The sequence below is a fragment of the Falco peregrinus genome, chromosome 1, assembly GCF_023634155.1.
Source record: "Falco peregrinus isolate bFalPer1 chromosome 1, bFalPer1.pri, whole genome shotgun sequence".
NCBI classification, from domain to species: domain Eukaryota; kingdom Metazoa; phylum Chordata; class Aves; order Falconiformes; family Falconidae; genus Falco; species Falco peregrinus.
In genome coordinates this window covers 46,375,299-46,402,974 of record NC_073721.1, presented here as the reverse complement: position 1 = coordinate 46,402,974, position 27,676 = coordinate 46,375,299, and the positions used below count along the sequence as shown (strand labels likewise).

Here is a 27,676-nt window from a genome sequence, read left to right as displayed (position 1 = left end):
ACTTGTTTTTTTTCTGCTGAGATATGCCAGTAAATATTTTTAAAGACAGCTGACAGTGTCTTTAGGAAGACACTGTCACATACGACAAAAATCGTGCCTATCTTGTACATGGCAAGATACAGATAAGGTCACCCCCCTCCTCAGAGTTTAGGTGGCCACCACTGCTCTCCATCACCAATTGCCTCCCACAGCTGTTGGGAGAGCAGCCAGCAGGACTGGAACTGCTAAGGAAACTGTACTAGGCTGGTTAGTGACTTTCATATTTGAAAAACAAAACTGATTTTATTTCCAGTTTGAATTTACCTGGCTTCATCTAGCCACCAGCTCTCAGTCAGCTTTTGTCAGCCAGATAATGGAGTCTTTTCCTCTTGGAGGTACTTGGAGAGCTCAAGACGCCTTTGTCATCTTCAACATCTTTACAGAGATGACCCAATTAGACCTGCTGAACAATGGATATGGGTCCAATGCCCTCGTTCTTCTCCCGCTTCCACCTTCCTTAGCACCACTTCCCTGCCTGGTTTAGTGGGCAGGATGCCTCTAGTCTGGAGGCTGGGAGCTACTTCGTTTTCCAGAAACACTGGAGGAAAATGGCCACCAGGCCTGCCACTATGGCCAGCACAATAAAGGAGATGGCACCTGCCCACAGACTGGGCTGGTTCCCCTTGATGGGTTCCAGAGCCTCCGTGGGGATCATGTTGGTGAGGTTCAGCATGAAGCCCAGTGTCCATCCGATGTCTGTGTTTGCTGCCTGAGGTGAGAGAGCAAAGGAGATCACCCAAACCGGTACTGGTAGCTTTGGTGCAAGGGACTGATGGGCACCTCTCCCATGAGCTGTCCCAGCTGTGATTTCACACATGGACCTGGCTGAGGTGAACCTGATCGTGCCAGCAGCAGTTACACAGAGAGCTTTCCTGTCCCTCCTTCCCAAGGGCTAAGGGGCAGCTGGGCGTGGATGGCTGCTCTGGTCCAGATCTGCCTCTGTGACCTGCATGTGAATTTGGATCTGAGCTTTCCTCCTCCCCCGTGATCCTTCAGATTTGGTCATATTCTGGTTCAAATGGGTCATGGGGCCACCAGTACCTCTCATCTCAGTCAATTCTGCCCCAACAGCAGAGACCAAGGTGGCCAAATCCTGCTCTGCACTTTTCTGACCCACTTAAAATTAGCTTGCATTCACACCAGAGTAAGTGAGAAACAAGCTGGCGTCAGAGGTTTGGGGGCAGGTAAGAAAGAGTGAAGCACTGCTAGGACTGCTGGGTAGCAGCCATGAGATGAGGACACATTTCTGGTGCTGGGGACTCCAGGGATGCTGCTCCTGAGCACGTCTTTGGGCCAGGGCAAGGATGTGGCCACAGCTGCCTGCCCGCTCCCGCTGCCCCACAGGGGGCTTACCTGCTGGCTGAAGTGGATGCTGCTCCACGTGTGCTCGTTGAACTTGTAGCCATCAAGCAACAGTGTCAAACTGTAAATTGCCATGGAGCAGTATTTGTGTAGATACTCAGTCTTCTGTGGGAAGGTCTCCACCAGCTGTGTGGCCATCAGGGGACACAATGCAATAGGGAATGAAAGAGATGCTCAGAAACCCTCCCCAGCCCAGGAAGCCAGAGGACATGTGCTTCCTGGGCAGAGATTTGGGACAGGAAAATCACAGGGCTTCTTGCTGCCCTTCACAGGGCTCTCACCTCCGACCAGTTCTTCTTGCAAAAGGTCTGGACCGTGGAGTTGACATGATTTAGAGATTGCTGGCTGGTCAGGTTCAGGAAGTGGAAGGTGTGGTAGAACCCAGCAAAGGCCTGGGGAATAAGGGGAAATGGTAAAAACTACATCTCCCTCACCCAAGAAAAAAAGACCCAGAGCCCCCTCTTGCTTGGGGAGGGAGTCCTATTTAATTCCTAGGGCTCTGCACTCAGCACCCACTTGATGGTCTGCCAAAAAGTCTTGGAGCTGGTTGACAAGCCCTGAGGCTGCTGCTTCCACTCTGAGCTAGTTCCAGCTTGCTCCTTGGGACAAGATTCTCCTGTTTCCCTCAGGGAGGGCTGGGACATCGCAGGAGGCAGAAGCCACCTCCCAGCATAGGATAAGAGTCCTCATTGCAGATGGGATCAACTCTGAGGTCCTCTCTCACCACTCCTTCCCACAACTAGTGGCAGAGGAGACTCCCACCCTCCATCCTCCCCCACCATAGTCACAGGGATGGAGGCTCCTTACAAAGAACTGTCCCCTCACGGGCGGCTGATAAACCCCGTTGAACCCGCACGTCGTGTTGGCCCCACAACTGAAGTTGAAGAGTCTCTGGATGGCGGCGCTGCACGCTGCTGGGTCCCCTGTCCCCGTCACCGTGAGCGTCTGTGCACGGCTGGCTGTGCCTGGTGCATGCACACAGGGACTGTCGTAGAGGTCTGCCGTGGTGATGTTCTCCTGGTATCCCTTGGGGTAGCAGGGATGCGATATCTGCTGGGCAGGCAGGCTGCCCTGGACAGAGCAGGAGCCGTTAACATCGCCCTGGCACTGAGGATGAGGAGGGAAAGAAGGGAAACAGCCCATAGGCAGCAGCACCTGTTCCCACAGCCAGAGGCAGGACCGCAGCAGGCTGGCTCCACCATCCCGTGGGCTCTCGCCCGCGGGGTGCAGGCACAGAATCGTGGGGACAAGCATGGCATGGCCACGCTGTGGTCACGGATCAGCTGCAGTGGTGGTCGCATGCCCGAGGCCCTGGGGGTTTGCACCCTGTGCTGAGTGGGGACCCGTTTTGTCCCCACTCTTCCTTCGCAGGCGCACCAGGCTCAAGGGAGAGCCAAGGCTGGGAAGCCGTGTAAGCAGGAGCAAAAAGGACACTGCCTTCTCTTTGCAACGTGCCCTGGATGTGGCCTTTTGCCCGTTCCCACCAGCATGAGCCGGCATTGAGCCCTCAGCCCACAACCAAGCTGTGGGCATGAGGGTCCCCTGTGCGACGGCAACACCACCCTTCACGTTCCCGTGCCCAGCACCTACTGCCGCAGACCGGTACGTTCTGATTTCTGCCCATCAAACCAACTTAGCCATTGCCATACTGGTGCTAAAAAGTCTCACTGGGTCTTCCACAACCTCCCAGCAGCCAGCAGGTTCCCTCCTCCAGGGCTGGGTCCTTCCAGTTCCCCCTGTGAGCACGACTGAGCTGACGCAGCCCCTCCATCAGGACAGGGATGGAGACCTGGTGGGCAAGATGTCCCTGGGACGGGGGGCCCCAGGCACCCACCGTCCTGGCCACACCTGTGGTCAGGCACCTGCTTTGGGGTGTCCATCTCCATCTCGGCTCGGTCCTGCCCTCTGTTGTTAAACATACCCCAAAAGCACTATCTAGACCCTAGAAGTGAGGAGAAGCGGGATCCATCCTTTGCATGAGTAAACCGCCCATGGCTTTTGCTGGTCCTGCTGTTGGCCCCACCACTGAGCTGTGCTAGGGTGGTGATGCTACTGCCAGCCCGTGCCTCCCCACGGGGGTGGCCAACCTGCTCCCAAGGGCAGGGCGTGCTCTCTGCCGGCACGGAGAGCTTGTTGCTCCTGGCAGTCACTCTGTTCCCACTGCATCTTGCAGGCTCTGTCCCAGAAAGAACCAAAGATGCCACCCGCCTGCATGCTCCCCGAGCATCTCCGTCTCCCACAGCACTAGAGCGGTGTGCTGTGTCCAAGGTGAGACAGGAGGATGCTGCTTACTGGTGGAGCAGTGTGCAGGAGGTGTGTTGGGAATCCTCTGTCTGGGCAGAAATTGAGGAAGGGCGAGTGAATGGGGACAGAGAAGAACCCAAGGATGCAGCTGGGCTTGGGAAATAATGGAAAATATCATTACGTGTCAGCATCTGGGAAGAAGGGAGCCCTGGCAGGGAGCTACCATCATCTTCCACCCAAATTAGAGAATATTTTGATTCAGTGGATGAAATCTAAGCCTCTCCCAGGTGCTTCAATTCATGAAAGCTCCCAATTCCCTAACAGTTTTTCCAGAGGCCTGCTCAAAATTCCTGGAAGACATTTTATGAGGCAATGGGAAATGGTTGAGCAGATCCTGGTGACCAGTGGCCGTAGTACCTGGTGGAGAGCTGCCAGCAGCATCTTCAAGGCCTGCGTCTGCCCGTAGCAGAGGTAGCTGTGGGTGTAGAGCGAGTAGTTGGTGCCGTACAGCCTGAAGAAGACAGAGGTGTTCTTGTCCTCGATGGTGACGCCAGGCTGGAAGGTTATTTGTGTCGAGGCACCTCCAAGGTCCAGAGCTCCAAGAACTTCAGTGTCCCGTGCGTGTTCCCATTTCTCTGCAAAGGAGAACTGGCCCAATAAGACAGCAAGTGTTAGTCTGAACCGGAGGGAATCACAGTCCCTGTCCCTTCCCTCAAGGTTTTGAGGGCTCAGAGACCCTGAGGGACCTTTCACGTCCTGTCTCCCTGCTTAACCTCTTCCTACCTACATCCTCCTTGACCCACATAAACCTCCATGTAGCACTGGGATCCATCCCCTTGGCCTCTGCACATCAGCTGGGATCCAGAGATTTGAGGAGGGAAAGAGGAGCACTTTCATCTGGGGTCTGATACTGCTGCATCCCTGTGATACCAAAAGTGACCCATATGTAGAGGGAGAGCATAGGGCCAAGCTGAGCTGGACACAGAGACCTTTGATTCTGTTAGTCCCATCAGTGGGACTGAATGTGCAGTTCACAACCACAGGCTACATTCATTTGGGTGACTAGTGCTCTAAAACTAGAATTTTCTCTCCTCTGGGCATGAAGAAAGTTGGCTGTGGCTCAGACAGGTGTATGTACATTGCTGACCCCTCCTCTGCCCATTCCCCGAGCCCACACCTTGACGAGCGTCTCCAGCAGGTAGTTGACGGTGATCCAGCCGAAGGAGCCCTCCTCGTTCCCCGTGAGAACCTGAGCTCCACGGAAGTCCACAGGGTACTCGGCGATGGCCTTGGAGACCTCAGCAAAGACCTGCTCGGCCTTGGTGCTGTTCTGCTCCCTGCCCGGGGAAGGAGGGGACTGTCACGCCGTGCAGGAGGCGATGGCTGGGGAGCTTTTGGAGCAGGCGGACAGCAAGAGGCTGCTGCCTCATGCCAAGGAGCGGGGCTGCTTGGGCACTTGGCACATGCCCGTCCCTCGCTGCCCTGCCTGCGGGCCGCAAGCCACCAGATCCCTCAGCGTCTGCGCTGGGAGACTCCCTGCAAACGCCGCCTGAGCTCTGCCTGAGCGTGCGGGAAGGTTCCTGCAAGGCTGCCAAAGGAGGTTCCTCAGCTCCAGGGCTGCTGCCAGCCTGGTGCTGCCGTGGGCTGGGGGGGTCCCCATGGGCGTGGAGAGGGGCTCTCTTGGACACCCCGTCAGACTGCAGGCGTGGATGCTCTGCCCATCGCCATGGCCTGCCCAGGAAGCAGCCCCCCGTGCCCCAGCCCCCGTGCCCCAGCCCCCCGTGCCCCAGCCCCCGTGCCCCAGCCCCCTGTGCCCCAGCCCCCCGTGCCCCAGCCCCCTGTGCCCCAGCCCCCCGTGCCCCAGCCCCCTGCACTGGCTGTGACACAGAAAGGCATGGTGGGGAAGGGGTGGGAGGTTACCTCAGCAGCCGCATGCCCGCTGTGGCCCCCAGGTAGGTGGGGGTCTCCCGCTGCTGCTCCACCGGGATGATCGCCATGGCCTTGTCCAGGCAGGGCTTCAGGCTGGCTCCAGCCCCCGTGGCGTTGTCTGCGTAGCTGGAGATGCCAGGTCCTGCAAGAGGGCACCCCGTGATGGAGTGAGCTCAGTGCCACCCAGGAGGGACAGGGCACCAGGGGACATATCTACCCAGAAAGTCCCCAGGGGGTTTTCCCATCCAGCCGTGCCCTTGCCAAGGGTGTCCCTGGAAGGGCAGTGCTCAGGGCTGGCTGCCACAGGCACAGCACGCTGCGGGAGCGGGCAGCAAGCTCCTGCTCTGGATGGAGGGGGAGGGCTGCGGTGTGTGTCTTGTGATGCTGAGCACATGCTTCACCCCAGGGAGGGCAAACTGCCCCTACGTGGCCAGCCAGTCCCACAGGACTTGGTTGACAAACAGAGCAGTTCCTTATTTCCCCAGGGAAGAGGCAGGCTCTCTTTGTCCTGCCCGGGTGGCCCATGTGCCCAGAGGCACGTGCAGAGGTGCCCTCTACACAACTTGTTTGACATCCTATTTTTAGATACTGGCACTGGATCTGAGCACCCAGCATGGTGCTGTCGTGGGTAGCGACAGGCTCTGGGGTGGAAATATCACTATTTACCTACAGCTTTGCACACCATTATTGCCATTAGCCCACGCACCCTCTCTGTTACACTTTGCCCTCTGCCAGACCTTTGCAGTTAACCAGTAACTGCCACAGCACTGCTGCAGAGCCTGGATTTGAGGTCAAGATGAGCTCTGAGCCCTCTCGCCCCCTGCCCAGGCACCTCTGCCCTGGCCTGGTGGCCTTTGCCAGTCCCAGCCCAGCTCCATGCACCATTTATCTGACCCTACCTCCCCTCCTCAGCCTAATCCTTTCCTCCAGAGAGCCCAGTCCTTTTGCCAAAGCCCGACAGCAGCTTTGCAATAGGAATAAATGCCCCTGTGGGTATTTATAAACGCCCAATAGATAAATACCCTTTGGTGCATTCGCCGTTTATGACAGTTGGCATGAACCAGCCAACTCGCCCTGGCACTGTGGGACAGCCACCGTGGCAAGCACCAGGGCCAGCAGCCCCAGCAGCCCCCAGCTGAGCAGGGGCAGGGAAGAGGGATGGGCACGTCCCAGCACTCACCGGACACAGTGCATGCCTCCACCTGGGAGACGATGCCGGTGCCATTCGCCTTGTCCGCAGGCCACCGGTAGATGTAGAGAGCTGTGTGCGTGGAACCGGCGTCAAACACCAGACCGTACTGGAGGAGACAGAGAGGGCACAACATGTCAGAGGGTGCAGACCACCTTCACCTGCTGCAGAGCGGGCTGAGCTCCAGGAGACCCAGCAGAGCTCAGGGTGGGCGGGGGAACCTCAAGTGGCTGAACAAAGAGTGTCACCAGGACAGGGAAAGCCCTGTGGCACTGCAGTCACCAACTGTGTTGGGGACAAGGATCCACCACAAGCCCTTGGAGCTGGGGATGCTCTGCTGTGAAAAGGCTGTGTGTGCTGTAGGGCCAGTCACAGTGGCTGAACTCTGCCAGAGCCACCTGACAGGCCAGCCTGTGTGGGAATTTGTCCCCATCATGGTGACAAACAGCATAGCCTGTCTGAAACCTGGGGAAACTCCCGTACCAAGGGGTAGCCAGCATGCATGTGAGAGTGGGCAGCTGCACTCCTCCCATAGGCCCTACCTTGATGCTGGGAGGCAGAAACACAACCTTCACATCCACGACGCTCAGAATAAGGGCAATGATGCTGAAGACACAAGTGGCTGCCAGGAGACCTGCAACGGCCTTGGGTTTGTAGTCCATTCCTCCTCCAACCTGCAAGAACAGCCCCAACCCCCAGCTCACACCTCTGCATTTGCAAGGCCAGTTTGGAAATGCAAATCTCATGGATGGATATGGGACCTGCCAAGATGGGACTTTCCCCTTCCCTAACAAGGGCTTGAAGCCATCCTCTGGTGCATGGCTGCTCTTATGGGAGGCTCCTGGCAGTCTCGGGACTGGGACACCCTCTCCTTCAGAGCATTCCCTCCCTGGGGGATTTTCAGCGTGGGTTTTTCAGCCCTGCCTTCTCAGCTGCAGCCCTTCAGGCCCCTCTCTGCACGCAGCCTGGACTCACCTCACCCCTCTGCCCTGCTCAAACTGCCAGCTGGGTGGCAGGTCAGCAACTCCCTTCCCAGCAGCAGCACTGGGGGAAGCATGGCAGTGGCTGGTGGGAATCCCAGACTGGGAGCAGGACCATGCCCTGGCAGGTTCCCAGCATGACCATCCCCTCCAGGGTGCAGAGCCACATCCCCCTGGCACCCATCTGCTGCCATTGTAACCTGCACCCTCGCAAAACCCATCCCACAAGATTTGGGACCATCGGGTCACATCTGTTGCCCAACAGGCCCAGAATGTCCCTGAGAAGGTCCTCTCTGCTTCAGACAGACGAAAAACATCTGCAGGCATGTCTCCTGTCTGGTCCAGCTCTCAGCTCTTGGTGATGCCACAGCAGATAAGCAGACATGCAGGGACAGTGTCCTTGCCTGCAGGTGGTCCCCAAGCCTCTCCTGCAGCCCCAAGGGCAGGCAGACGGGCCGAGGCAGAAAGCTCCTGCTGATCTGGGCACACGCAGCCCTGTAGCCAGGCTGGCATGCTGGCAGCAATAACATGGCACGGGCAGGCGAGGCCAGCGGGGTGCAGAGGAGCCCTTGGGAACCAGAGCAGGTCCTGCCCCTCCCACTTGTCTGGTCAGAGCTCAGCTTCCAGCAGAATCAGCCCTGAGACATCAGTAAGAAATTGCAGGGGAGAATCAAAGCCAAAGGGTCTGGTGTCAGCACACAGCAGCTGCCATGTCCATGCGCTCAGCACCCCACAGCTGGTCAGATGTGCTTTTCTAAATGCACAGCTCTCCCTCCTCCTCCTGTACCACCCTGCTCCATGCCACTGGCCGCACAGGCAGCGCTCCATCCAGTGTCAGGCTGCAAGCCAGACTCCAGCCGAGTGGTGGATGTCCCGAGAGCCCTGGACACAGCCTAGAGAAGCAGTTTAATCCAACCAGTGCTTTGGGGTGGCACCTGGACGTTGTCACTTGGCTACGCAATCCTCCGGTGAGTGCATAAAACCACAGAAAAATTCCCTTGCCCTTTCTTCAGGCCAGGTCAGTGGCTTGAACAGGAGAGGAAAGACCTTTGGCAAGATCAAAGGAGATGCTGATTCCTGTTTCAGAATCAGTATCTGTGGTGACAAACTAGGGGAACCAATATCCTGCGTGACATGAGATGTATAAGGACGGATAGCAGCTGTTCTTCTGGCCCATGTCATGGGACACGGAACCACAGGAAACCCTTATCTAGACCTTATCCTACAGCCAGGAGCCCTTCCCTGCATGGTGGCTATGGCCAGAAGAGATCATATGGAAGCAGCTGATGAATCCCTATGTTGTCACATCTCCAGTCCTACCAGCCCTGCTGGAGTTCTCCCAGATGTAACTGTGTTGTTGGGGTGTGATTCCCCTGCTCCAAGTAACAGAAATGGCAAAATTTCCCAGCCCAGCCCACATCCTGGAAAATTCTCTGTGCAATAGAAGGATAAGAAACGCTGATAAATTGCACTGTCCTGCATGCAGGAGCAAATGGGAAACGGGCTCCACTTGCTCTAGTTGGGGCTAATATCCCTTTTGACCGGGCAGGAGGCAACACCCAAAGGCAGCACAGAGCCAGCCAGGGCTGGGGAGGAGAGCGGGGAATGGGGAGGGTGCCCAGCAGGTGGAAAACAAGACGAGATGCATGTGAGAAGCTGATTGAAAGCCCAACCTTTCAGCAGCACCTCGGGGCTGACCAGCACCGATACCCACTACCATCCGTGGCAGGTTCAGTTCAGCAGCAGGGATGGGAAGGTGGTGGGATGTTTCCAGAGCTAGGGAAGAGGCACAGTGCTTCGAGGAGCAATGCCCATCCGTTTCAATGCGTGGGAAGTTCACAGCTATGCATTTGGGCCACCACGGCACTTGTTTGTGTGTGACTGGGCACACCGAAGCGCTGTACAAACACCCAGGGGATGTCCCTCACCTTGCAGCGTCCCAGCCCTCAGCATTCCGGAGGAAAGGCTCAGAGGCACCGCTGGAGCTAAACTGTCTGTTGCTCAGGAACATGGGAAGCAGACTTCCCCACTGTGCACACTTGGGATTTGAAAGTCAAAAGGGCTCTTAAGATGACAAGAAAGATGGTGAAAATGCACACCGGGAGCATCTTTGCCAGGCAGAGCGGTCCCCTGCCTCCCATCTCTCCCACCAGCACTGGGGCTCAGCAGTGTCCTCCATGCCTTGTCCATGTCCCCTCCATGCCCCACAGTGTCCTGTCCATGTCCCCTCCGTGCCCCTTTGCCCCCTGCACCATGAGCACCTCCTGCCACAAGCGGCTGCCCCAGCCCTCTCCCTCCTGCCCCTCCAGCCCACAGAGTCTGTGTATCCCCAGCACCCGGCTCCGCTGCTGGCCAGGGCGCAGCCAGGGCTGAGCCCCCCACCACCCTGCTGAGCAAAGCTCCCTCCAGGGACCCCCAGCCCCCTCCCCAGCCTGTGGCTCACCCACGCTGCTCCGTGGTGCTGCTCCCAGCACTGCCACGCTCGCCCTGGTGTCCGTTTGTGTCAGCTTGTACCTGGAGTGCGGAGCCCCGGTCCTGGGACAAAGGCTGCCCCGAGTCCCTGTACGGCCCTCCCCTTGGCCCGGGACCAGAACCTGCCCAGGAGAGCTTGTCCGGGAGGCAGCGGGGCTGGGGCTGGAGAGCCAACTTGAAATAGCAGCCCGTGTTAACCACTTCACTGCTGGAGGAGCGCCTGGGACACCTCCACCCATGGGGGTGGTGGGGGTGCCTGAGCTGCCCAGCAGGGGCTCAGTGTGGGGGCAGCTCCCCATGATGCTCATGAAGAGCCGTGCCTGCCCTTCTGCCCCTCGGGGAGCCAGCGAGCGGGCTGGCCCTGGAATGAAGGCAGCGACCGAGGTCTGGAAGCCCCACAGACATCCCTGCTGCCTAAACACACCGCAAGGTGAGGCATGAGCCAAGCCTGCCACCAGGCTCTGCCCTACCCCACACTGCCCCATTGCTGGCAGGGGGGTCCAGGACAGAAACAGGAGGGACCTAGCAGGTGGAGGCCTGTCCCCATGGCCAGGGACCTGTCCATAAAGCCATCCCCATGGGACCCGTCCCCTTGGAACCCATCCCCTTGGGACCCATCCCCACAGCCAGGCATCCATCTGACTCCACAGCCAGGGTCCCATTGCCCCAGGGTGGTGCAGGAAGAGGTGCAGGCAGGCTGGGGTGCTGCCCTGCTCCTGCCACTGGGCATCCCTGCTCCCATCGCTGGGCATCCCTGCTCCCGTGGCTGGGCATCCTTGCTCCCGCCACTGGGCATCCCTGCTCCCATTGCTAGGCATCCCTGCTCCTGCCGCTGGGCATCCCTGCTCCCATCACTGGGTATCCCTGCTCCCGCCGCTGGCCATCCCTGCTCCCATCACTGGGCACCCCTGCTCCCGCCACTGCGCCGCAGGCAGCACCACGCTCCCGCCCCGGACATCCGAGGCCAGCACAGGCCTCACTTTCACTTTCTGTCACTCTGCTGGGCTGGGCGCAGGCAGAGCTGCGCAGGGCTGGCGCACCCACGCTGGAGGAAGGAGGGTGCTCCCAGCACAGGTATGTGGGTGGGTGAACACCGTGACCGTGGCCACCCTGTCCCTGGGGCCAGGCAGGAGGGAGCCTTTGCCCCTGGCTTTTCCCGGGATGGGAGCTGCCGGCAGACGAATGCCCAGGCTGAGTCCTGAGTCCCATGGGGCATGTTCATGGGCTCCACACCTGGCTGCTTCCATGTCCCAGGGGGTCGTTAAGGGAGTGCGTGGTTCCCAAGCTTCTGGGACAAGGGGACCCCAGGAAAAGCTGAAGAGACAGGGCAGGGGCAGGTGGGTTGGGGCTGCCTTTGCGAAGACCACCCATCCCCACAGCCTGGCGCAGGGATGCAGACACGGCTGTTCCGGGCAGTGGGCTGGAGCTCAGCGGCCGTGCTAGCAGTGCTGGGGGTGGCCGTCTTCTTCCTGGTCCTGACCCCGGTGAAGGATGCTGCCCTTCCTACAAGGAACAAAGTAGGTGCCCAGTGGGACCTGGGGGAGCTAGGGAATGATCACCAGCCCCTTTCCACCTCTCATCCTTCCATCAGCCCTGCCTTCCTCTCTGCTTGCAAGTCTTCCCATAAGCAGCCCAGCTTTTCAGGGCTTAACCTAATCAAGGTAGCACTGGGCAGATCAGCCACCCTCCCGAAACCACAGTCCTGGCTCCTTGCTAAGGATGGGAGCGAAGAGCAGCCCTCCTCCTGGGACTGCTCTGTCTCCCACCTCAGACACCTCTTCTCTCTTTTCAGACGTCCATGTCAGCGGGTGGGTTTATATCTGTGCCTCCTGTTGCTTTCTGCTGGCTGGCTGTTAAAAAAATCGTCAGGGCTTGTGAGCTCTGCTACTCCCAAAGGTCTGGGAGCAGCTTTGGCAGCCTGAACTGGATGCCTCCCTGCTCTGCAAATGACCCTGCTGACCTGCACGTCTCCCCTTTCTGAGCTGTAACTCCCCTGAATGGCTAAATCAGGGCAGTTAGAGGTGGAGCAGAGCTGCTGGAGGGAAGTGGAGGTGCAAACCCCTGCTGCTTGCATTCGTGCGAGGGAAGTGAGAGCAGAGGCTGTCAGAAACCACAATGGCACTTGGTGCAGCCCCAAGATGTGTCCTCTCTGTCTCCTCCAGTACGGTCTGGTGTTTGATGCCGGTTCCACGCACACAGCTCTCTACATCTACCGGTGGCCTGCGGACAAGGCGAATGGCACCGGCATCATCTCCCAGGTGGAGGTGTGCACTGTGTCCGGTGAGTGCTGGGACGTGCCCGTCCCTCTCTCCCAGCCTCCTGGATCGCTGTCCCAGACTCTGACAGCATTGTCAATGATCTGAGTCATTCAGCCTGTGCTGGGCTGAAGGGAGATGGGCTGGTGGGAGAACCAAAGTGTTAGGGGGGATAGTTTGCACCTTAGGGAGCCCTACAGTAATTGGGTGATCCAGAGGTGAGCAAGGAATTTGGCCCCCAGTTAGCACGGTATCTAGAGCCAGTCCAGTCTTGCAAGCCAGTGTGTGTGCATCAACTCACAGCTTGGGATGCTGGATGTGGAGAGTTTGCTCCTTCCCCCCATGCAACCACTTCCTTGGCTCTTCTTCCCACAACGCCTCTTCATAGCCTGTTTCATAACGTGCAGCCTCATGTTCCCACGGGGCCTCCTGAAAGATCTGCAGAAGTCACTAAACATAATGTGTTTCTGCGGATTTTATTGTATGTGGTTCCTAACTACTCTTTATGTCAGCAGTTTTCATTTGGCGTCTGTATGGCACCAAACACAGCAGCTTTTTGAGCTGTGACAGGGACAACTGGATATTGCCAAGAAATTCCAGAGAGCTCCCTGGGCCTGGGGAATGGAACACATGTCCCCTGGTGCCCTGTCCCTCCTGGGTGGCACTGAGCTCACTCCATCACGGGGTGCCCTCTTGCAGGACCTGGCATCTCCAGCTACGCAGACAACGCCACGGGGGCTGGAGCCAGCCTGAAGCCCTGCCTGGACAAGGCCATGGCGATCATCCCGGTGGAGCAGCAGCGGGAGACCCCCACCTACCTGGGGGCCACAGCGGGCATGCGGCTGCTGAGGTAACCTCCCACCCCTTCCCCACCATGCCTTTCTGTGTCACAGCCAGTGCAGGGGGCTGGGGCACGGGGGGCTGGGGCACGGGGGGCTGGGGCACAGGGGGCTGGGGCACGGGGGGCTGGGGCACGGGGGGCTGCTTCCTGGGCAGGCCATGGCGATGGGCAGAGCATCCACGCCTGCAGTCTGACGGGGTGTCCAAGAGAGCCCCTCTCCACGCCCATGGGGACCCCCCCAGCCCACGGCAGCACCAGGCTGGCAGCAGCCCCGGAGCTGAGGAACCTCCTTTGGCAGCCTTGCAGGAACCTTCCCGCACGCTCAGGCAGAGCTCAGGCGGCGTTTGCAGGGAGTCTCCCAGCGCAGACGCTGAGGGATCTGGTGGCTTGCGGCCCGCAGGCAGGGCAGCGAGGGACAGGCATGTGCCAAGTGCCCAAGCAGCCCCGCTCCTTGGCATGAGGCAGCAGCCTCTTGCTGTCCGCCTGCTCCAAAAGCTCCCCAGCCATCGCCTCCTGCACGGCGTGACAGTCCCCTCCTTCCCCGGGCAGGGAGCAGAACAGCACCAAGGCCGAGCAGGTCTTTGCTGAGGTCTCCAAGGCCATCGCCGAGTACCCTGTGGACTTCCGTGGAGCTCAGGTTCTCACGGGGAACGAGGAGGGCTCCTTCGGCTGGATCACCGTCAACTACCTGCTGGAGACGCTCGTCAAGGTGTGGGCTCGGGGAATGGGCAGAGGAGGGGTCAGCAATGTACATACACCTGTCTGAGCCACAGCCAACTTTCTTCATGCCCAGAGGAGAGAAAATTCTAGTTTTAGAGCACTAGTCACCCAAATGAATGTAGCCTGTGGTTGTGAACTGCACATTCAGTCCCACTGATGGGACTAACAGAATCAAAGGTCTCTGTGTCCAGCTCAGCTTGGCCCTATGCTCTCCCTCTACATATGGGTCACTTTTGGTATCACAGGGATGCAGCAGTATCAGACCCCAGATGAAAGTGCTCCTCTTTCCCTCCTCAAATCTCTGGATCCCAGCTGATGTGCAGAGGCCAAGGGGATGGATCCCAGTGCTACATGGAGGTTTATGTGGGTCAAGGAGGATGTAGGTAGGAAGAGGTTAAGCAGGGAGACAGGACGTGAAAGGTCCCTCAGGGTCTCTGAGCCCTCAAAACCTTGAGGGAAGGGACAGGGACTGTGATTCCCTCCGGTTCAGACTAACACTTGCTGTCTTATTGGGCCAGTTCTCCTTTGCAGAGAAATGGGAACACGCACGGGACACTGAAGTTCTTGGAGCTCTGGACCTTGGAGGTGCCTCGACACAAATAACCTTCCAGCCTGGCGTCACCATCGAGGACAAGAACACCTCTGTCTTCTTCAGGCTGTACGGCACCAACTACTCGCTCTACACCCACAGCTACCTCTGCTACGGGCAGACGCAGGCCTTGAAGATGCTGCTGGCAGCTCTCCACCAGGTACTACGGCCACTGGTCACCAGGATCTGCTCAACCATTTCCCATTGCCTCATAAAATGTCTTCCAGGAATTTTGAGCAGGCCTCTGGAAAAACTGTTAGGGAATTGGGAGCTTTCATGAATTGAAGCACCTGGGAGAGGCTTAGATTTCATCCACTGAATCAAAATATTCTCTAATTTGGGTGGAAGATGATGGTAGCTCCCTGCCAGGGCTCCCTTCTTCCCAGATGCTGACACGTAATGATATTTTCCATTATTTCCCAAGCCCAGCTGCATCCTTGGGTTCTTCTCTGTCCCCATTCACTCGCCCTTCCTCAATTTCTGCCCAGACAGAGGATTCCCAACACACCTCCTGCACACTGCTCCACCAGTAAGCAGCATCCTCCTGTCTCACCTTGGACACAGCACACCGCTCTAGTGCTGTGGGAGACGGAGATGCTCGGGGAGCATGCAGGCGGGTGGCATCTTTGGTTCTTTCTGGGACAGAGCCTGCAAGATGCAGTGGGAACAGAGTGACTGCCAGGAGCAACAAGCTCTCCGTGCCGGCAGAGAGCACGCCCTGCCCTTGGGAGCAGGTTGGCCACCCCCGTGGGGAGGCACGGGCTGGCAGTAGCATCACCACCCTAGCACAGCTCAGTGGTGGGGCCAACAGCAGGACCAGCAAAAGCCATGGGCGGTTTACTCATGCAAAGGATGGATCCCGCTTCTCCTCACTTCTAGGGTCTAGATAGTGCTTTTGGGGTATGTTTAACAACAGAGGGCAGGACCGAGCCGAGATGGAGATGGACACCCCAAAGCAGGTGCCTGACCACAGGTGTGGCCAGGACGGTGGGTGCCTGGGGCCCCCCGTCCCAGGGACATCTTGCCCACCAGGTCTCCATCCCTGTCCTGATGGAGGGGCTGCGTCAGCTCAGTCGTGCTCACAGGGGGAACTGGAAGGACCCAGCCCTGGAGGAGGGAACCTGCTGGCTGCTGGGAGGTTGTGGAAGACCCAGTGAGACTTTTTAGCACCAGTATGGCAATGGCTAAGTTGGTTTGATGGGCAGAAATCAGAACGTACCGGTCTGCGGCAGTAGGTGCTGGGCACGGGAACGTGAAGGGTGGTGTTGCCGTCGCACAGGGGACCCTCATGCCCACAGCTTGGTTGTGGGCTGAGGGCTCAATGCCGGCTCATGCTGGTGGGAACGGGCAAAAGGCCACATCCAGGGCACGTTGCAAAGAGAAGGCAGTGTCCTTTTTGCTCCTGCTTACACGGCTTCCCAGCCTTGGCTCTCCCTTGAGCCTGGTGCGCCTGCGAAGGAAGAGTGGGGACAAAACGGGTCCCCACTCAGCACAGGGTGCAAACCCCCAGGGCCTCGGGCATGCGACCACCACTGCAGCTGATCCGTGACCACAGCGTGGCCATGCCATGCTTGTCCCCACGATTCTGTGCCTGCACCCCGCGGGCGAGAGCCCACGGGATGGTGGAGCCAGCCTGCTGCGGTCCTGCCTCTGGCTGTGGGAACAGGTGCTGCTGCCTATGGGCTGTTTCCCTTCTTTCCCTCCTCATCCTCAGTGCCAGGGCGATGTTAACAGCTCCTGCTCTGTCCAGGGCAGCCTGCCTGCCCAGCAGATATCGCATCCCTGCTACCCCAAGGGATACCAGGAGAACATCACCACGGCAGACCTCTACGACAGTCCCTGCGTGCATGCACCAGGCACAGCCAGCCGTGCACAGACGCTCACGGTGACGGGGACAGGGGACCCAGCAGCGTGCAGCGCCGCCATCCAGAGACTCTTCAACTTCAGTTGTGGGGCCAACACGACGTGCGGGTTCAACGGGGTTTATCAGCCGCCCGTGAGGGGACAGTTCTTTGTAAGTAGCTTCTGTCCCTGCAGCTGTGGTGTGGGTGTGGGGTTCTGGGGCACCAGAGGCTGGCCACAGCCTCAGGAAAACCACTGTAGAGGAAAGTCTGAATAGTGCCAGCCCTGTAAGCTGGGATGTGCCCGATGCACGGAGACACAGGGTGCTCGCCAGCATGCCACGCAGACACAGACCTCTGTTGTCACTGCACCGATCTCTTTTGGTGTGGGGAGCACAGGTCCCTCCCGGAGGGTCAGCAGGCACCACCCTGCGGTGCTGAGGCTTTAGGGACCCCTGAAGAGCACCAGGAGGGAGAGGCTGGGGGGTGGCAGTGTCCTGGATGTTTCACTGACTTGCTACCTTTGGTCTTAAACACCCACAGGCCTTTTCGGGACTTTATCACAACCTTCACTTTCTGAACCTCACTAGAGGGCAGTCCCTGAGCTCAGTCCAAGCCACCATCAGGCAATTCTGCACCAGCAGCTGGGAGAAGGTGAGATCCTGCACAGGCGATGCTAGCCCCTGCCCGTGTTTCTCCTGGCTGCTGGGCAGGCTGAGGGCTCATCCACAGCACAGACCCCAGGACAGGGAAACAGAAGGGAGAGCCGCCTGCAGCCTCCCGGGTCCCCCTTGCTCCTCCAGCCCAGGCGCTTGCAGCTCTTTGCTCCCAGCTGCACCGTGAGGCTTTTCCCCGCAGCGTGGGTGCACCGAGCCCTGCTCCATGCTGGCAGCCCCCGCTGCTCTTCCACCTCTGCAGGTCCAGAAGGAGTTCCCTACTGAGAAGAGGGACCACCTCCGTGACACCTGCGCAGCCAGCTCCTACACCCTCACCCTCCTTGTGCAAGGCTACAGATTCAACCACACGACGTGGCTTAACATCCACTTCGTCCGGCAGGTAGGAGAGTGCCCAGCAGCTCCCAGTTTCCACACTTTGTGCTGCAAAATGGCTCACGCCCACCCTGCCCCTGCCCTGCCTGGATGGGGGAGCAGGGGACAATGAGGCAGCACGGTCCACTGCCTGCACCCAGGGCAGCTCTGGAGTTACCCTCACAGGCACCTGCTGGGACATCTGCCCTGGGCCATTCTCACTCCCCCCCAGCTGGTCTCACTAATGGGGTATCTGCAGCCCAATGTACAGATGTGGTGACTGCAGAGCAGGACCTGGGGGTGCAACAGCAAAGGTCTTCTTTAGTTCTCCAGCTTGCATGGTATTTCACAGCCTTTCACATCCCTCTTCCTCCTCTGTCTGCACAGGTAGCTAACATAGATGTGGGCTGGACTCTGGGCTACATGCTCAATCTCACCAACATGGTTCCCTCAGAGATTCCCCAGAGAGTCACAGGGCTCAAGAGAAGCAACTGGACAGCAGCCACAGTTTTACTGGCCATCATGCTCATCCTCATCTTCTCCCTGCTCACAGTCATATGCTGCCAGAAAAACCCCTCTGGCTATGAGATGCTCTAGCAGCACTGGCTCCAGAGGCTGCCAAAGCCACTTAGTCCTGCTGCTGTGCTTGTGTGAGGCGCTGCAGACCAGGGAATTGTGCCCACGTGTCCAGGAGCTGTGAACTTGCAATGTGGAGCATCTGTGCCCTGGCCTGGTGAGCTGGAACTAGCACAGGCTTTAAAAAAATCCTTCCTGTAGCTGTGTGTTGTCTGTTTTTTCTTTCTGCTTGTTGCTGCTTGGAGATGCTATAGGAGGGAAGGCATGGCCATTGGGGGCAGGGGCTCAGCACTGGGGGCATGGGCACCACAGTGATGTGGGGCAGCTGGAGACGGTAGGTCAGGGAGAAGGGCTGTCCGGCAGCAACGGGCTCATGCCCGGGGCTGGTTCCAGCCTGCGGCACATGCCCCATGTGGGCAGATGTGTCCTGCACCATCCCAGGGTGAGGGTCTCCATTGCCCAGGGCCAGCACCCACCAGGGGGGCAGCGGTGTTGGGGCTATGGGGGGAAGCTGGTCCCATAGATGGGACTGAGAAGCCCTGTGAGGTGGGGGATGGCAGCAGCCCCCTACTTTCCTGCACAAGGTTCCTCTCCAGTCCAGCTACACCCCCTGTCTGTGCCTGGCAGACGTCTCAACCTCCCTTTCCAGTGCACAGGGTGATTGGGGAATGCTGCCAGAACATGTTAGGGGCAGCTCCCAGGGACCCCCTTACAGTTCTGGGGAGTCCCACTGGTAGCCAGTGGATGAGTGAGGTGAGACACCCTGGGCCTCAGAAGGAAAAGGTCTGTCCTGGTGCCCTGCTAGCTCCTCTCAGAGGTCTGGCAGACACTTCAGGGTCTCCAGCGGCATCTCCCATAGCACTGAGCAATGTTGACTCTCCCCTGAGGCACCATCGTCATCACCAGCCCTTACCTGGAGACGGAAGCAATAAAATTGTAACCGTTCAGGAGCAAAGTAGCAGGTATTTTCCCATCTGCTGCCCTTTACAATGTTTATTTGGATGACGAGAGCTGTGGGACACCTGCCTTTCTGCAGACACCAAAGGTCATCTTGCTGCTGGCAGGCAAATAACAAGATGAGTCATCCACAGGGCAGGTAACAAGTGATCAGAACCAAAGGCAAAGGCAAGGGCGTAGTCATGGGCAGGACTCAGCTCAGCCGTGTGCACAGGGTCAGGGCAGAACTTGCAGCTGCTGGAGTCTCAGCCTGACACCCACAGTGTCCAGGCCTTCTGCTGGTGGGACAATGTTGTTTCCAGGAAGACACCCAGGAACATCAGTCCCTTTGTCCCAGAAAGAAAGGAAGATGAGATGAGATGAGATGAGATGAGATGAGATGAGATGAGATATGAGATGGACCCCCTGGGGAGGCATGGACCATGTTTCTGATTTTGGATGCTCAGTTTTCCTTCTGTCTCCAAGACCATCAGGTAAGCCCAAACAACAAACCCTCAGGAGAGCCAGCTGGCATACCGCAGAGCCTTGCATGCCCTCATGCTGACAAACCTGGCAAGGACCTGCCTGGCTGTTGGCAACCATGGTCAGCACCCTGTCACCAAGTGCCTGCAGCTGTGCACTAGCCATCTGGCACTCGGGGACCTCTTCCATGGCCAAGCTGGCTCTCCATGGCCCCATGTGCCAGCTGGTGGATGGAGGCAATATGTGCAACAGGCATAGTGGTGTAAGGAGGCAGAGAGGCATGGCTGAGGCTTCTGTGGCACGTGCTCTGATCTCAGCAGGTCTCCACAGGAGCGGACCCCCCCTGAAAACCTCACATAGTGCCTGTCTGCATGTTGGGAGCCCATCCCGTGGGAGGCCAGACCTCAGTTCTTTGGTGCTGTAGAGGTTAACATGTTCATCAGCATCACTGAGCCAGCCTCAGGCTGCCAGTCCTGCAGGCAGAAGCACGGGGGACCCCAGCACAGCTGGCCCTCCAGCCCTGATGCACACCTGCTGGGCTCCGAAAGGCAGCGAGGCTCCTACACCCACAAGAGCAGAAGCAGGGCAGCAAGCCCCAAGGCAAGGGTGAGGATGATGAAGGCGATGGCTGCAGCCCACAGGGAAGGAATGTGCCCCTTCACCCGCACCAGAGCCTCCACCGGAATCATGTTGGTGAGGTTCAGCATGTACCCCAGTGTCCAACCGATGTCAGCGCCCCCCACCTGCCACGAGGAAAGAGGGGACAATGAGTTAGCCCTGCAGGAAAGCCACAATGACAACACAGGGCCACCTACTCCTGCACGGCCCAAATGGGGTGCACCAGCTGGCCCCACACCCAGTGCCATGCTGGAGTGTGGGGCAGGCAGGGCTTTCTGGACCGTGGCTCTCACAGCACCCAAACGCTGGAAGCTGGCTCTTTTCCTGCCCACAGACTGGTTTGCTGCCTACCTTCATCTGGAAGAAGATGTTCTTCCAGCTGGTCTCATTGAACTTGTAGGCATCGAGGAGGAGCGTGAGGATGTAGTTGGCATTGGCGCAGTATTTAGGCAGTCGCTCAGGATTCTCCTGGGGGTAGCTAGAAGACAGCTGGGGTGGGATATGTTTGGGGAGGAAGGGAAGTTATTTGCAGGCAATTTCTGTGCAGGGACAATGCCCTGACAACTGCTGCAGGTGGAGCAATGGCTCCTAAGTCACCAGCATCCAGAAAAAGACTTCTAGACCAGGCAGGTATTTTGGACCTGTCCACACAGGGCAGCTCCTTGAAGATTTACCCTCCACATGGAAAGAGAGATATACTGGAGCTTCTCCTGCCCCACATTCTCCCATCTCAATCTTTTTGTGCAAGGAGTTCCTGCTGTCTACTCCATGCTGGTCCTAGCACATCTCTTGGCCTTATCCATCCCCATTTGACTCACCTCCAGAGTGGTGCCAGCAGTTGGCTCTCCCCTCACCATCTTCCAGTGCTACAGACCCACCTCCATCCCCAGCTCCTGTGTGGGAGGGGAGATTCTGCTGCCTTCACCTGCCCTAGCTGCCCCTTTTCCAATGTGGCAAGGGCAAGGAGAACCCCCAGGGGTGGGCATGGGATGTCCTGACTCCCACAGATGGCTCAGGGACGGCTCTGCTGTGTAGGGCACACTCAGCAACCAGGCAGCCTTGCCCTGAAGGGGTCCCTGCTCCTTTTCCCCCACCCCAGCACTCCTTTGCTTGTGAAGCTTCCACACAGCTTCCCATCGTGAGGAACGTACGTCTTCCCAGCTTCTTCTGCAGAATTGCTCAATGGTCTCCCTGACAGTGGCCAGCGACTGCCCCTCCGTCAGGTTGAGAAACTTGAAGTTATAGTAAAAAGCAGAGAAGGCCTGAAAGGCAAGCGGCAGAAACACTGTTGAGCTACAGTGGGGAAACCCCCCAGAAAGCTGCCCCATCTCCCTTGAAGTGGTGGGGGGGCTTCCTTCTCCAGGTTTGTCCCCCCTTGTACAGTCCCAGGTGCCTGCTGGCTATGGCAGCACATGGAGCACAGGCAGAGCTTTGCCTGAAGGCTGCTGGCTAAGCTGGCTTGTGGGTTTTTTTTACGGAAAATTTGGTTTTTGACTAAGCACCTGTTTTATTAACATGGTCCCATTTGGAGAGCTGGCTGGAAAACCAGACTGCAGCAATCCCTGGTGGGGCAGTGGTAATTTGGGAGGTTCTTGCCCCCATTCTCCTGCGAGCAGGTGGCAGTGCCACAGAGCATGCAGGGACATCACAGCATCAGGGGGACATGCTCTGTCATGGGGGTGGGAGGGTGGGATTTGCCTTACAATGAACTGCCCTCGGACCAGGGGCTGGTAGATGCCGTCAAAGGTGCATTCCTGGCTCTGGCCACATGCCGAGAAGTTGAACAGCTTCTTGAGAGCAGCCAGGCACCTGCTGGCATTGCCCCTGCCCTCCAGGGTCACGTTCCTGTCACCCAGGGGCAGGCGTGGGTCGCTCTGGTTTGTGCAAGGGCTCGTGCAGAAGGAAGACAGCGAGAGAGTTTCATTGTAGTCTTTGGGGTAGCAAGGGTGATCGACTCGCGTGCTGGAGGGCGACTCCTGGGAATAGCAAAATTGCAGGCTGCAGCCTCCTCCAAACCCTCTTGGCACTCCCCGCAAAGCCACGGGCACAGACATCTCCCACCTCCTCCGCAGGGAAAGACCCTCCTTCTCATGAATCCTGGTCTTGTTGGCTGGCTGCAATCCCAGCCTGAGCTCAAAACTAATTCTTGCTCTGCTTTGTCTCACTCCCTCTCTGACAGGGGCAGACCAGTTTCAGGGACCCAGCACGTCTCTCCCCTTGCCAGGATCATGGTTTGGGGCATGCAAAGCCCTCTCCACCCCAGCTCTAGCTCTGTCTCTAGCTCCAGCCCCAGCTAGGGACACTGCCTTCCTGGCTGTGCAGCATGAGCCAACCCTTCTGGATCACCAAGGCCGCTTCTCCCGGCGAGGTGCAGCTCCATGAAGACCCTCTTTCCCTCTGACCTTCCAAAAAATGGCCTGAGAAAGATCTCTGGTTCACTTTTCTCAGGCCTGTGCAGTCACAGAGTAGTTGAGGTTTGGGAGGAACTATAGGGTCCCTGTGCCACCCTGTCCTTAAAGCTTGACCAACTAGATCGGGTTGCTCGGAGCCTTGTCCTGTCAAGTTCTGAGTATCTCCAAGGATAGTGACTCCACAGCATTTTTGGGTCCTATTCCAATATTTGACCATTCTTATTGGGAAAAACTTTTGCCCTGCATCTGGTTGGAAGCTCACGTGTTCCAGCTTGTGCCTGCTGTCTCTTGTCCTGCCACTTTGCACCTCTGAGAGGAGCCTGGCACTGCCTTTCCTACACTCTGTGCAAGGCAGTTGTGTACAGCCAGAATATTTCTCCAGAGCTGCAACTGTAGAGGAATTATAGAGGAATGAAGACAGGCTACTTAACATTGATCATGTACAGCTGTGGGCTGGCTTCAGGGGCGGTGGGTTGGCTGGTGTGGATGATGTGCAGCTGTGGCTGGTTCCTGCTAAGGAGTTAAATAGCTCTAAGGGGGATGGAAGAAGAGCAGCAGATGAAGAAAGACCTGAAAGAAGTAGAGGAAGGACAGAGAGAGTGCCCTGGATGTAGGAGAGACAAGGAGAAGGGTGCAGCAGAGGCAAGAAGCAGGGTGGGCTGGCCTGAGAGGATGAACAAACAGCACTGACAGTAGATGAACTTTTGAAACCTTGTGGGGCATTGGTGGCTGTGCTGGGGCCAGGTGTGGGAACTGTTTATGGAAGTGACCTGGGATGGGGTGGTAAAAGCCTTGTTGCAGCCGGCTAGTTTTGAGAGTGCTGCAACAAGCTACCTCTTCTGATGCTTCCCATGCTCTTCTCCACAGCTGCCCACCTATGCTCCAAGGAGTCTGTGCCTGCTCTCAGTTCCTGTTGATGCCTCTCTGGAAGAGTGTTGCCTGGTTTTATTTTATGTACCCAATTACCCCCCCAGTTCCCCTCTCACCACAATTAATTCCTTTGCCAGTCGCTTCAGCATCTCATGCTGCCCATAGCAGAGGTAGCTGTGTGTGTAGATGTTGTAGTTATAGCCATACAGTGTGAACTTGGAGGCTTCGTTCCAGTTTATCATGGAACCTTGGGGCATAAAGCTGATTTGAGTGGATGCTCCTCCAAGATCCAGTGCCCCAAAAATGCTGGCTGCCTCTGGATGAACCCACGTGTGTGCTTTGGGGGAGTACTGCCAAGATGAGACAGGAGAGGAACAGGAGTATTACATGGCTGGGCTTACTTGCCCTGAGCAAAATTCTCAGTCCATTGAAGTCAACAGTGCTTTGTTGCTAAATTCAATGGTATTCAGTTCAATTATTTCCATAGGTAAGGCCCCGCTGCCTTCCCTGCCCAACCAGCCTGGCTGTTTATCAGGGCCAGGAAGAACAGAGATTGAACCATCTCATGGTCAGGATGCACCAATGTGCTGTGAGCTCATGTGGCTCTGAGCGACTGGTTCCCCAGCCCAAAGTGCTGGTGGGGACCTGGTGTGGAGGGGCTGCCCTTCCTGAAGAGCAGGTTGCAGAGATGCTGGTGCAAGGGGAAGGACAGAAATCCTCCGACAGCCTGCACAGGAGCCCGGCAGTGACAGCATCGCTCTGAGCTGCAGCAGAGCTGGGATAGAGGGTGGCAGGAAAAAGGTTTGGTTCCAGCTTCCTTCAGATTGGCACATTGAACCAAAACTGGAGTCTCCCAGTGCCGCAGAGAGACAAAGCCCAGCAGGAGCAAACGGTCCCCACTGGGCTGCACAGCTGACCTGGTTGTCCCAAGAGACCCGGTGTCCGTGTGGTGCGGAGATGTGCCCTCAGCTCTTAACAGAGACACCCTCATTCCTGATTTCTCCCTCCTCTTACACTGTAGGCAAGCCAGAGGGTAACTGGCTGCTTCCCCTACATCATCCTCTAAAGCTGTTCACCTTCCCTTCTGCGCTAAGCAAGCTTTATAGCAAAAAGAAAAACCCTATTAGCAAAGCAGGAGTGGGTGTTTCATTCTTCTCCCACCTTAGCGAAGGAGTCCAGCAGGTAGTTGATGGTGATCCAGCCATAAGCCCCCTCCTCCTCTCCTGTAAGGATTCGAGCCCCTTTGAAAGCCATGGGGTACTCTCGCATGGTTTTAGCAACTTCGGCCAGGACTTGATCTGCCGCTGAGCTATTCTGTTCCCTAAGAAGGGCTCAAAGGTCAGGACACACACGCAGTTTCACCAATACTACCCAGGAAACCCAAGGAAATGGTCTGGTTCTTTACCAGTTCCTCATACTCCAGTATTTTGCACCAAGCGGTTTGTGTGAAATTATGTTTCCTGCTACATAACTTGTCAAAGCTGCTTGTACAGCGTAAATCCCAGCTGCCCAGACTTGGCATCACAAATCCAGGAGCAGCAGCAATTGCTTCCCTCCAGTGCAGCTTGATCCCAGTCACACAGAGGTTTGCCAGGCTGCCCTTCCCTACCTAAGTGTCCCATGGTGCTGGAGGCCAGAGGGCATCGTGCTACCGACCCCAGGTTTCAACATCACTCCCTGACTGCACCGAAGCCAGGGCTAGTTGCTGAGCTCCAGTAGGTCTTTCAGTAAGGTGCCAGCCTGGTTTCAGACCTGAGTGGGGAAGATGTCCTGGGGCTGCTGGCATGTGCTGGCTCTCTGAAGCAAGTAACCTTCAGGCTATGACCTGGGAACGGGTCTGATTGCCAGGGCACAGAAATAATGTTAGATATCTGTAACCATAAAACCAAGAACCGTGAAATGAAGGCTGACATTTGAAGAGAGCTAATACAGGCTGGTGAAGGGTAAGGGCAGGTCCCACAGCACTTCATTGCCTCTTACCTCTGCCCCACTGCCTGCCCACCCACCCATCCATCTGGGCAGAAGTCTCATCCCCTGCCAGCATTTCAACTCCCTCATGTTTAAGGAATAATGAAGAGCAAAAAAAGGAGTTCTGAGAAGCATTTCTTGCTTGGAACTGGGCATGCAGCACCATCCTGGAGTGCGGGGTCCCAGGGTACCAACAGACACATCTGAGCAGCCTCTCTGCCCCAGGGCCAACTGCTCAGGGGAGCTCAGCCACCCATGTGTCCCCACCAGGCTGCCTTCTCCCTGCTTCTCCCCCTGTCACTTGCTTACGGCAGCGTGGGAGCTGGGAGCTCTTGGCAGGCTGGCCCCGTGCAGGACACGTGTGGCTGCTTGCAGCTCAGTCACTGCTGTTACTCCCGCATCCCACAGCAATACCTCAGTAGCCTCATGCCGGCTGTTGCTCCGAGATAAGCTGGGACATCCCTCTGTTTTGCAGCAGGAACAACCTTCAGGGCTTTATCCAGGCATTCTCTTAGGGAATCACCGGCTTTTGGGGGATCATTGGCATAGCTTGATATGCCTTGCCCTGGAAGAGAGTCAGGCTGGGACAGGGATGTGGGAGCAAGAGGGCACAGAGCAGTGTGGTCTGTCACCTCTTAGCAATAAAGGATGCTTTTCCAAGGTCCCCTGAGACCTGACTGGCCCATGCTTATGTTCCTTTCCTACAGCTTCCCCATGTCTCCCACACTTTCAGCAGCATCCCCAGCATTATGGGTGAGACCTTCCCCAGCCAGGACAGCAGCCTGGGCAGCTGGGGGCAATCCAAGGTGGAGGAATGAAAATCAAGAGCAACACCAAGCTGCTTCTGTCCCACCAAGCGTGTGGGCACTCCATGGTGCTGAGGGCCCTCCAACCATGAGCGTAGCCAGTGGGGAGTTAAGGACCACCCTGCCTGTAGCCAGGGCCCCCCACCGTGCTGGCAGTGACATCCCAATGGACAGAGCTGCCCAGTGTCAGCAGGCCAACATGAGGAAGGGCCAGGTCATCCCACACACAAGATGAACATGCAGGGCAGCACCGAGCCCATGGCAGGGGGATACTGACCCTGGATGTCACAGGACAAGGTCTGGCTGACCACACCGGTGTTGTTCTCCTTGTCTGAATCCCACTCATAGACAAACAGAGAGGTGTGGGATGAGCCTGCATCAAACACCATCCCATACTGGAAGGAAAAACCAAGACATCACACTGGCAGGAGGAGCATCAGCCTTCCCCTTGCCCCATCATGTCCCTGCCAGGATGCTGGGGCCAGAGGATGCCCCAAAACCCATCTCTCTCAGGCACAGCTATCTGTACCATGGCAGAGCAGAGTGGTGACAGTGTGTGGCCTCAGCATGGGCATTTCTCATGGCAACTGAGGGACTTCATTCCCTTGCCTGAGGTCTGTGCAGCAACGCCAGCTCACACAAACATTTCCTTCATTGTTTCCTCATGCTTTTTCATTTTCTTTCTTGGTTACATGCATTTTGTGTCTACGCTGGCCCCACCTTGGGGCCAGCAACTCTCCCATCTCCAGTGCTCTCTGCTACCCCCTTGGCTGCACACCAGCCCCACTCCAGGAGGACCCAGCCATGTGGCTCTCCCCCGTAAAGCCCTCCATCTCCCCCTAAAACTGTGTCAACCCTCTTCCAGCAGCCAGGGTGGGATGCCAAGCTGCAAGCGAGGGACATGGAGGACCAACGATGCCTGTGCTGTTTAGGACAAGCTGGTGGGAACTGACACGAGCAAAAGCCACATGGAGGTGTATTGCCCTGTGGTGTGGTGCCCTGGGAGGGCAGAGGGAGTGGGGCAGGGCTTTGCTCTACTGATCTGCTAGATAATCTCCTTGAAACATGTCAAGCACATAGCATGGTGGCTAGTTTCAGAGGAGGCTTCCCCCAATGACTCTGGTGTGGCCAGGTTGTATTTCTCCTGCCTGCATCTTGGGATGGGAAGAAAACACCCACCCAGCTCATACGAGGCAGTTCCTACTGACCCCCCTTCACCTCCTAACTCTGGAGGTAAGCTGTTGTCACTGAGCACCTGCCCAAGGTGGCCTGTCTCTGCAGTGGTCCTCGGGCATCTTCTTTGGGGCTCACCTTGACTGTGGGTGGCAGGGTGACATCTTCAATCTTCACCAGGCTGAGAACAAGGGCAATGATGGAAAGTGCGACCAGTGCCCCGATGATGGCGTTGGTGAAGTGCTTCTTGTTAGTGAACATTGTGGTGAAGGCTCCTGCAAACCCAAACACAGGAGAAAGGTGGTTGGACATGGCCAGCTGGGAACAACGCTAGTCAGTGAGAGCT

At 57.4% G+C, this 27,676-nt stretch overlaps 3 protein-coding genes across 7 annotated transcripts; 1 reads left to right on the top strand and 2 right to left on the bottom strand.

The window, feature by feature from the left end:
* Positions 1 to 247: 247 nt before the first annotated feature.
* On the bottom strand, positions 248 to 12,283 carry ENTPD8 (ectonucleoside triphosphate diphosphohydrolase 8). 3 transcript variants are annotated; one of them, XM_055806239.1, is made up of 10 exons: positions 11,982 to 12,283; positions 7,306 to 7,437; positions 6,755 to 6,872; positions 5,566 to 5,716; positions 4,823 to 4,982; positions 4,063 to 4,293; positions 2,209 to 2,472; positions 1,683 to 1,793; positions 1,393 to 1,527; positions 248 to 748 (listed from the first exon to the last, which is right to left on the bottom strand). In XM_055806239.1, the coding sequence occupies exons 2-10, from the start codon at positions 7,423 to 7,425 to the stop codon at positions 557 to 559; spliced, it is 1,482 nt and encodes a 493-aa protein (XP_055662214.1). In that variant the 5' UTR covers positions 7,426 to 7,437; positions 11,982 to 12,283; the 3' UTR covers positions 248 to 556. The 3 variants fall into 3 exon arrangements, with proteins under 3 accessions (XP_055662214.1, XP_055662209.1, XP_055662218.1); XM_055806234.1 differs by lacking the exon at positions 11,982 to 12,283 and adding an exon at positions 10,191 to 10,749; XM_055806243.1 differs by lacking the exon at positions 11,982 to 12,283 and adding an exon at positions 10,187 to 10,313.
* On the top strand, positions 10,900 to 23,548 carry LOC101918258 (ectonucleoside triphosphate diphosphohydrolase 8-like). Of its 3 annotated transcripts, none has more exons than XM_055806288.1 (10): positions 10,900 to 11,289; positions 11,595 to 11,732; positions 12,378 to 12,495; positions 13,170 to 13,320; positions 13,861 to 14,020; positions 14,550 to 14,780; positions 16,371 to 16,634; positions 17,005 to 17,115; positions 17,380 to 17,517; positions 17,877 to 18,265. In XM_055806288.1, exons 2-10 carry the CDS (start codon positions 11,607 to 11,609, stop codon positions 18,084 to 18,086), a joined length of 1,509 nt encoding a protein of 502 aa, XP_055662263.1. In that variant the 5' UTR covers positions 10,900 to 11,289; positions 11,595 to 11,606; the 3' UTR covers positions 18,087 to 18,265. The 3 variants fall into 3 exon arrangements, with proteins under 3 accessions (XP_055662263.1, XP_055662252.1, XP_055662268.1); XM_055806277.1 differs by lacking the exon at positions 17,877 to 18,265 and adding an exon at positions 23,381 to 23,548 and having other exon boundaries at positions 11,197 to 11,289; XM_055806293.1 differs by lacking the exon at positions 16,371 to 16,634 and having other exon boundaries at positions 11,197 to 11,289.
* Positions 18,351 to 27,676, bottom strand: LOC101918437 (ectonucleoside triphosphate diphosphohydrolase 8). Its single transcript, XM_005231368.3, has 9 exons — positions 27,469 to 27,676; positions 26,435 to 26,552; positions 25,766 to 25,916; positions 24,545 to 24,704; positions 23,500 to 23,733; positions 21,806 to 22,078; positions 21,254 to 21,364; positions 20,454 to 20,591; positions 18,351 to 20,227 (listed from the first exon to the last, which is right to left on the bottom strand). The coding sequence occupies exons 1-9, from the start codon at positions 27,640 to 27,642 to the stop codon at positions 20,045 to 20,047; spliced, it is 1,542 nt and encodes a 513-aa protein (XP_005231425.2). The 5' UTR covers positions 27,643 to 27,676; the 3' UTR covers positions 18,351 to 20,044.

Coding starts and splice junctions, on each gene's coding strand:
- ENTPD8 (XM_055806234.1), bottom strand. CDS start 10,700: ATGGGGCAGTGTGGGGTAGGGCAGAGCCTGGTGGCAGGCTTGGCTCAT. Junction 4,294..4,822: donor TGCTGGAGACGCTCGTCAAG/GTGTGGGCTCGG, acceptor TTATTGGGCCAG/TTCTCCTTTGCAGAGAAATG. Junction 1,794..2,208: donor CCGTGAGGGGACAGTTCTTT/GTAAGGAGCCTC, acceptor CTTATTCCCCAG/GCCTTTGCTGGGTTCTACCA.
- LOC101918258 (XM_055806288.1), top strand. CDS start 11,607: ATGCAGACACGGCTGTTCCGGGCAGTGGGCTGGAGCTCAGCGGCCGTG. Junction 14,781..16,370: donor TGCTGGCAGCTCTCCACCAG/GTACTACGGCCA, acceptor TGCTCTGTCCAG/GGCAGCCTGCCTGCCCAGCA. Junction 17,518..17,876: donor ACATCCACTTCGTCCGGCAG/GTAGGAGAGTGC, acceptor CTGTCTGCACAG/GTAGCTAACATAGATGTGGG.
- LOC101918437 (XM_005231368.3), bottom strand. CDS start 27,642: ATGTCCAACCACCTTTCTCCTGTGTTTGGGTTTGCAGGAGCCTTCACC. Junction 24,705..25,765: donor GCCGGCATGAGGCTACTGAG/GTATTGCTGTGG, acceptor AGCCCTTCTTAG/GGAACAGAATAGCTCAGCGG. Junction 22,079..23,499: donor TGGCAAAGGAATTAATTGTG/GTGAGAGGGGAA, acceptor TGCTATTCCCAG/GAGTCGCCCTCCAGCACGCG.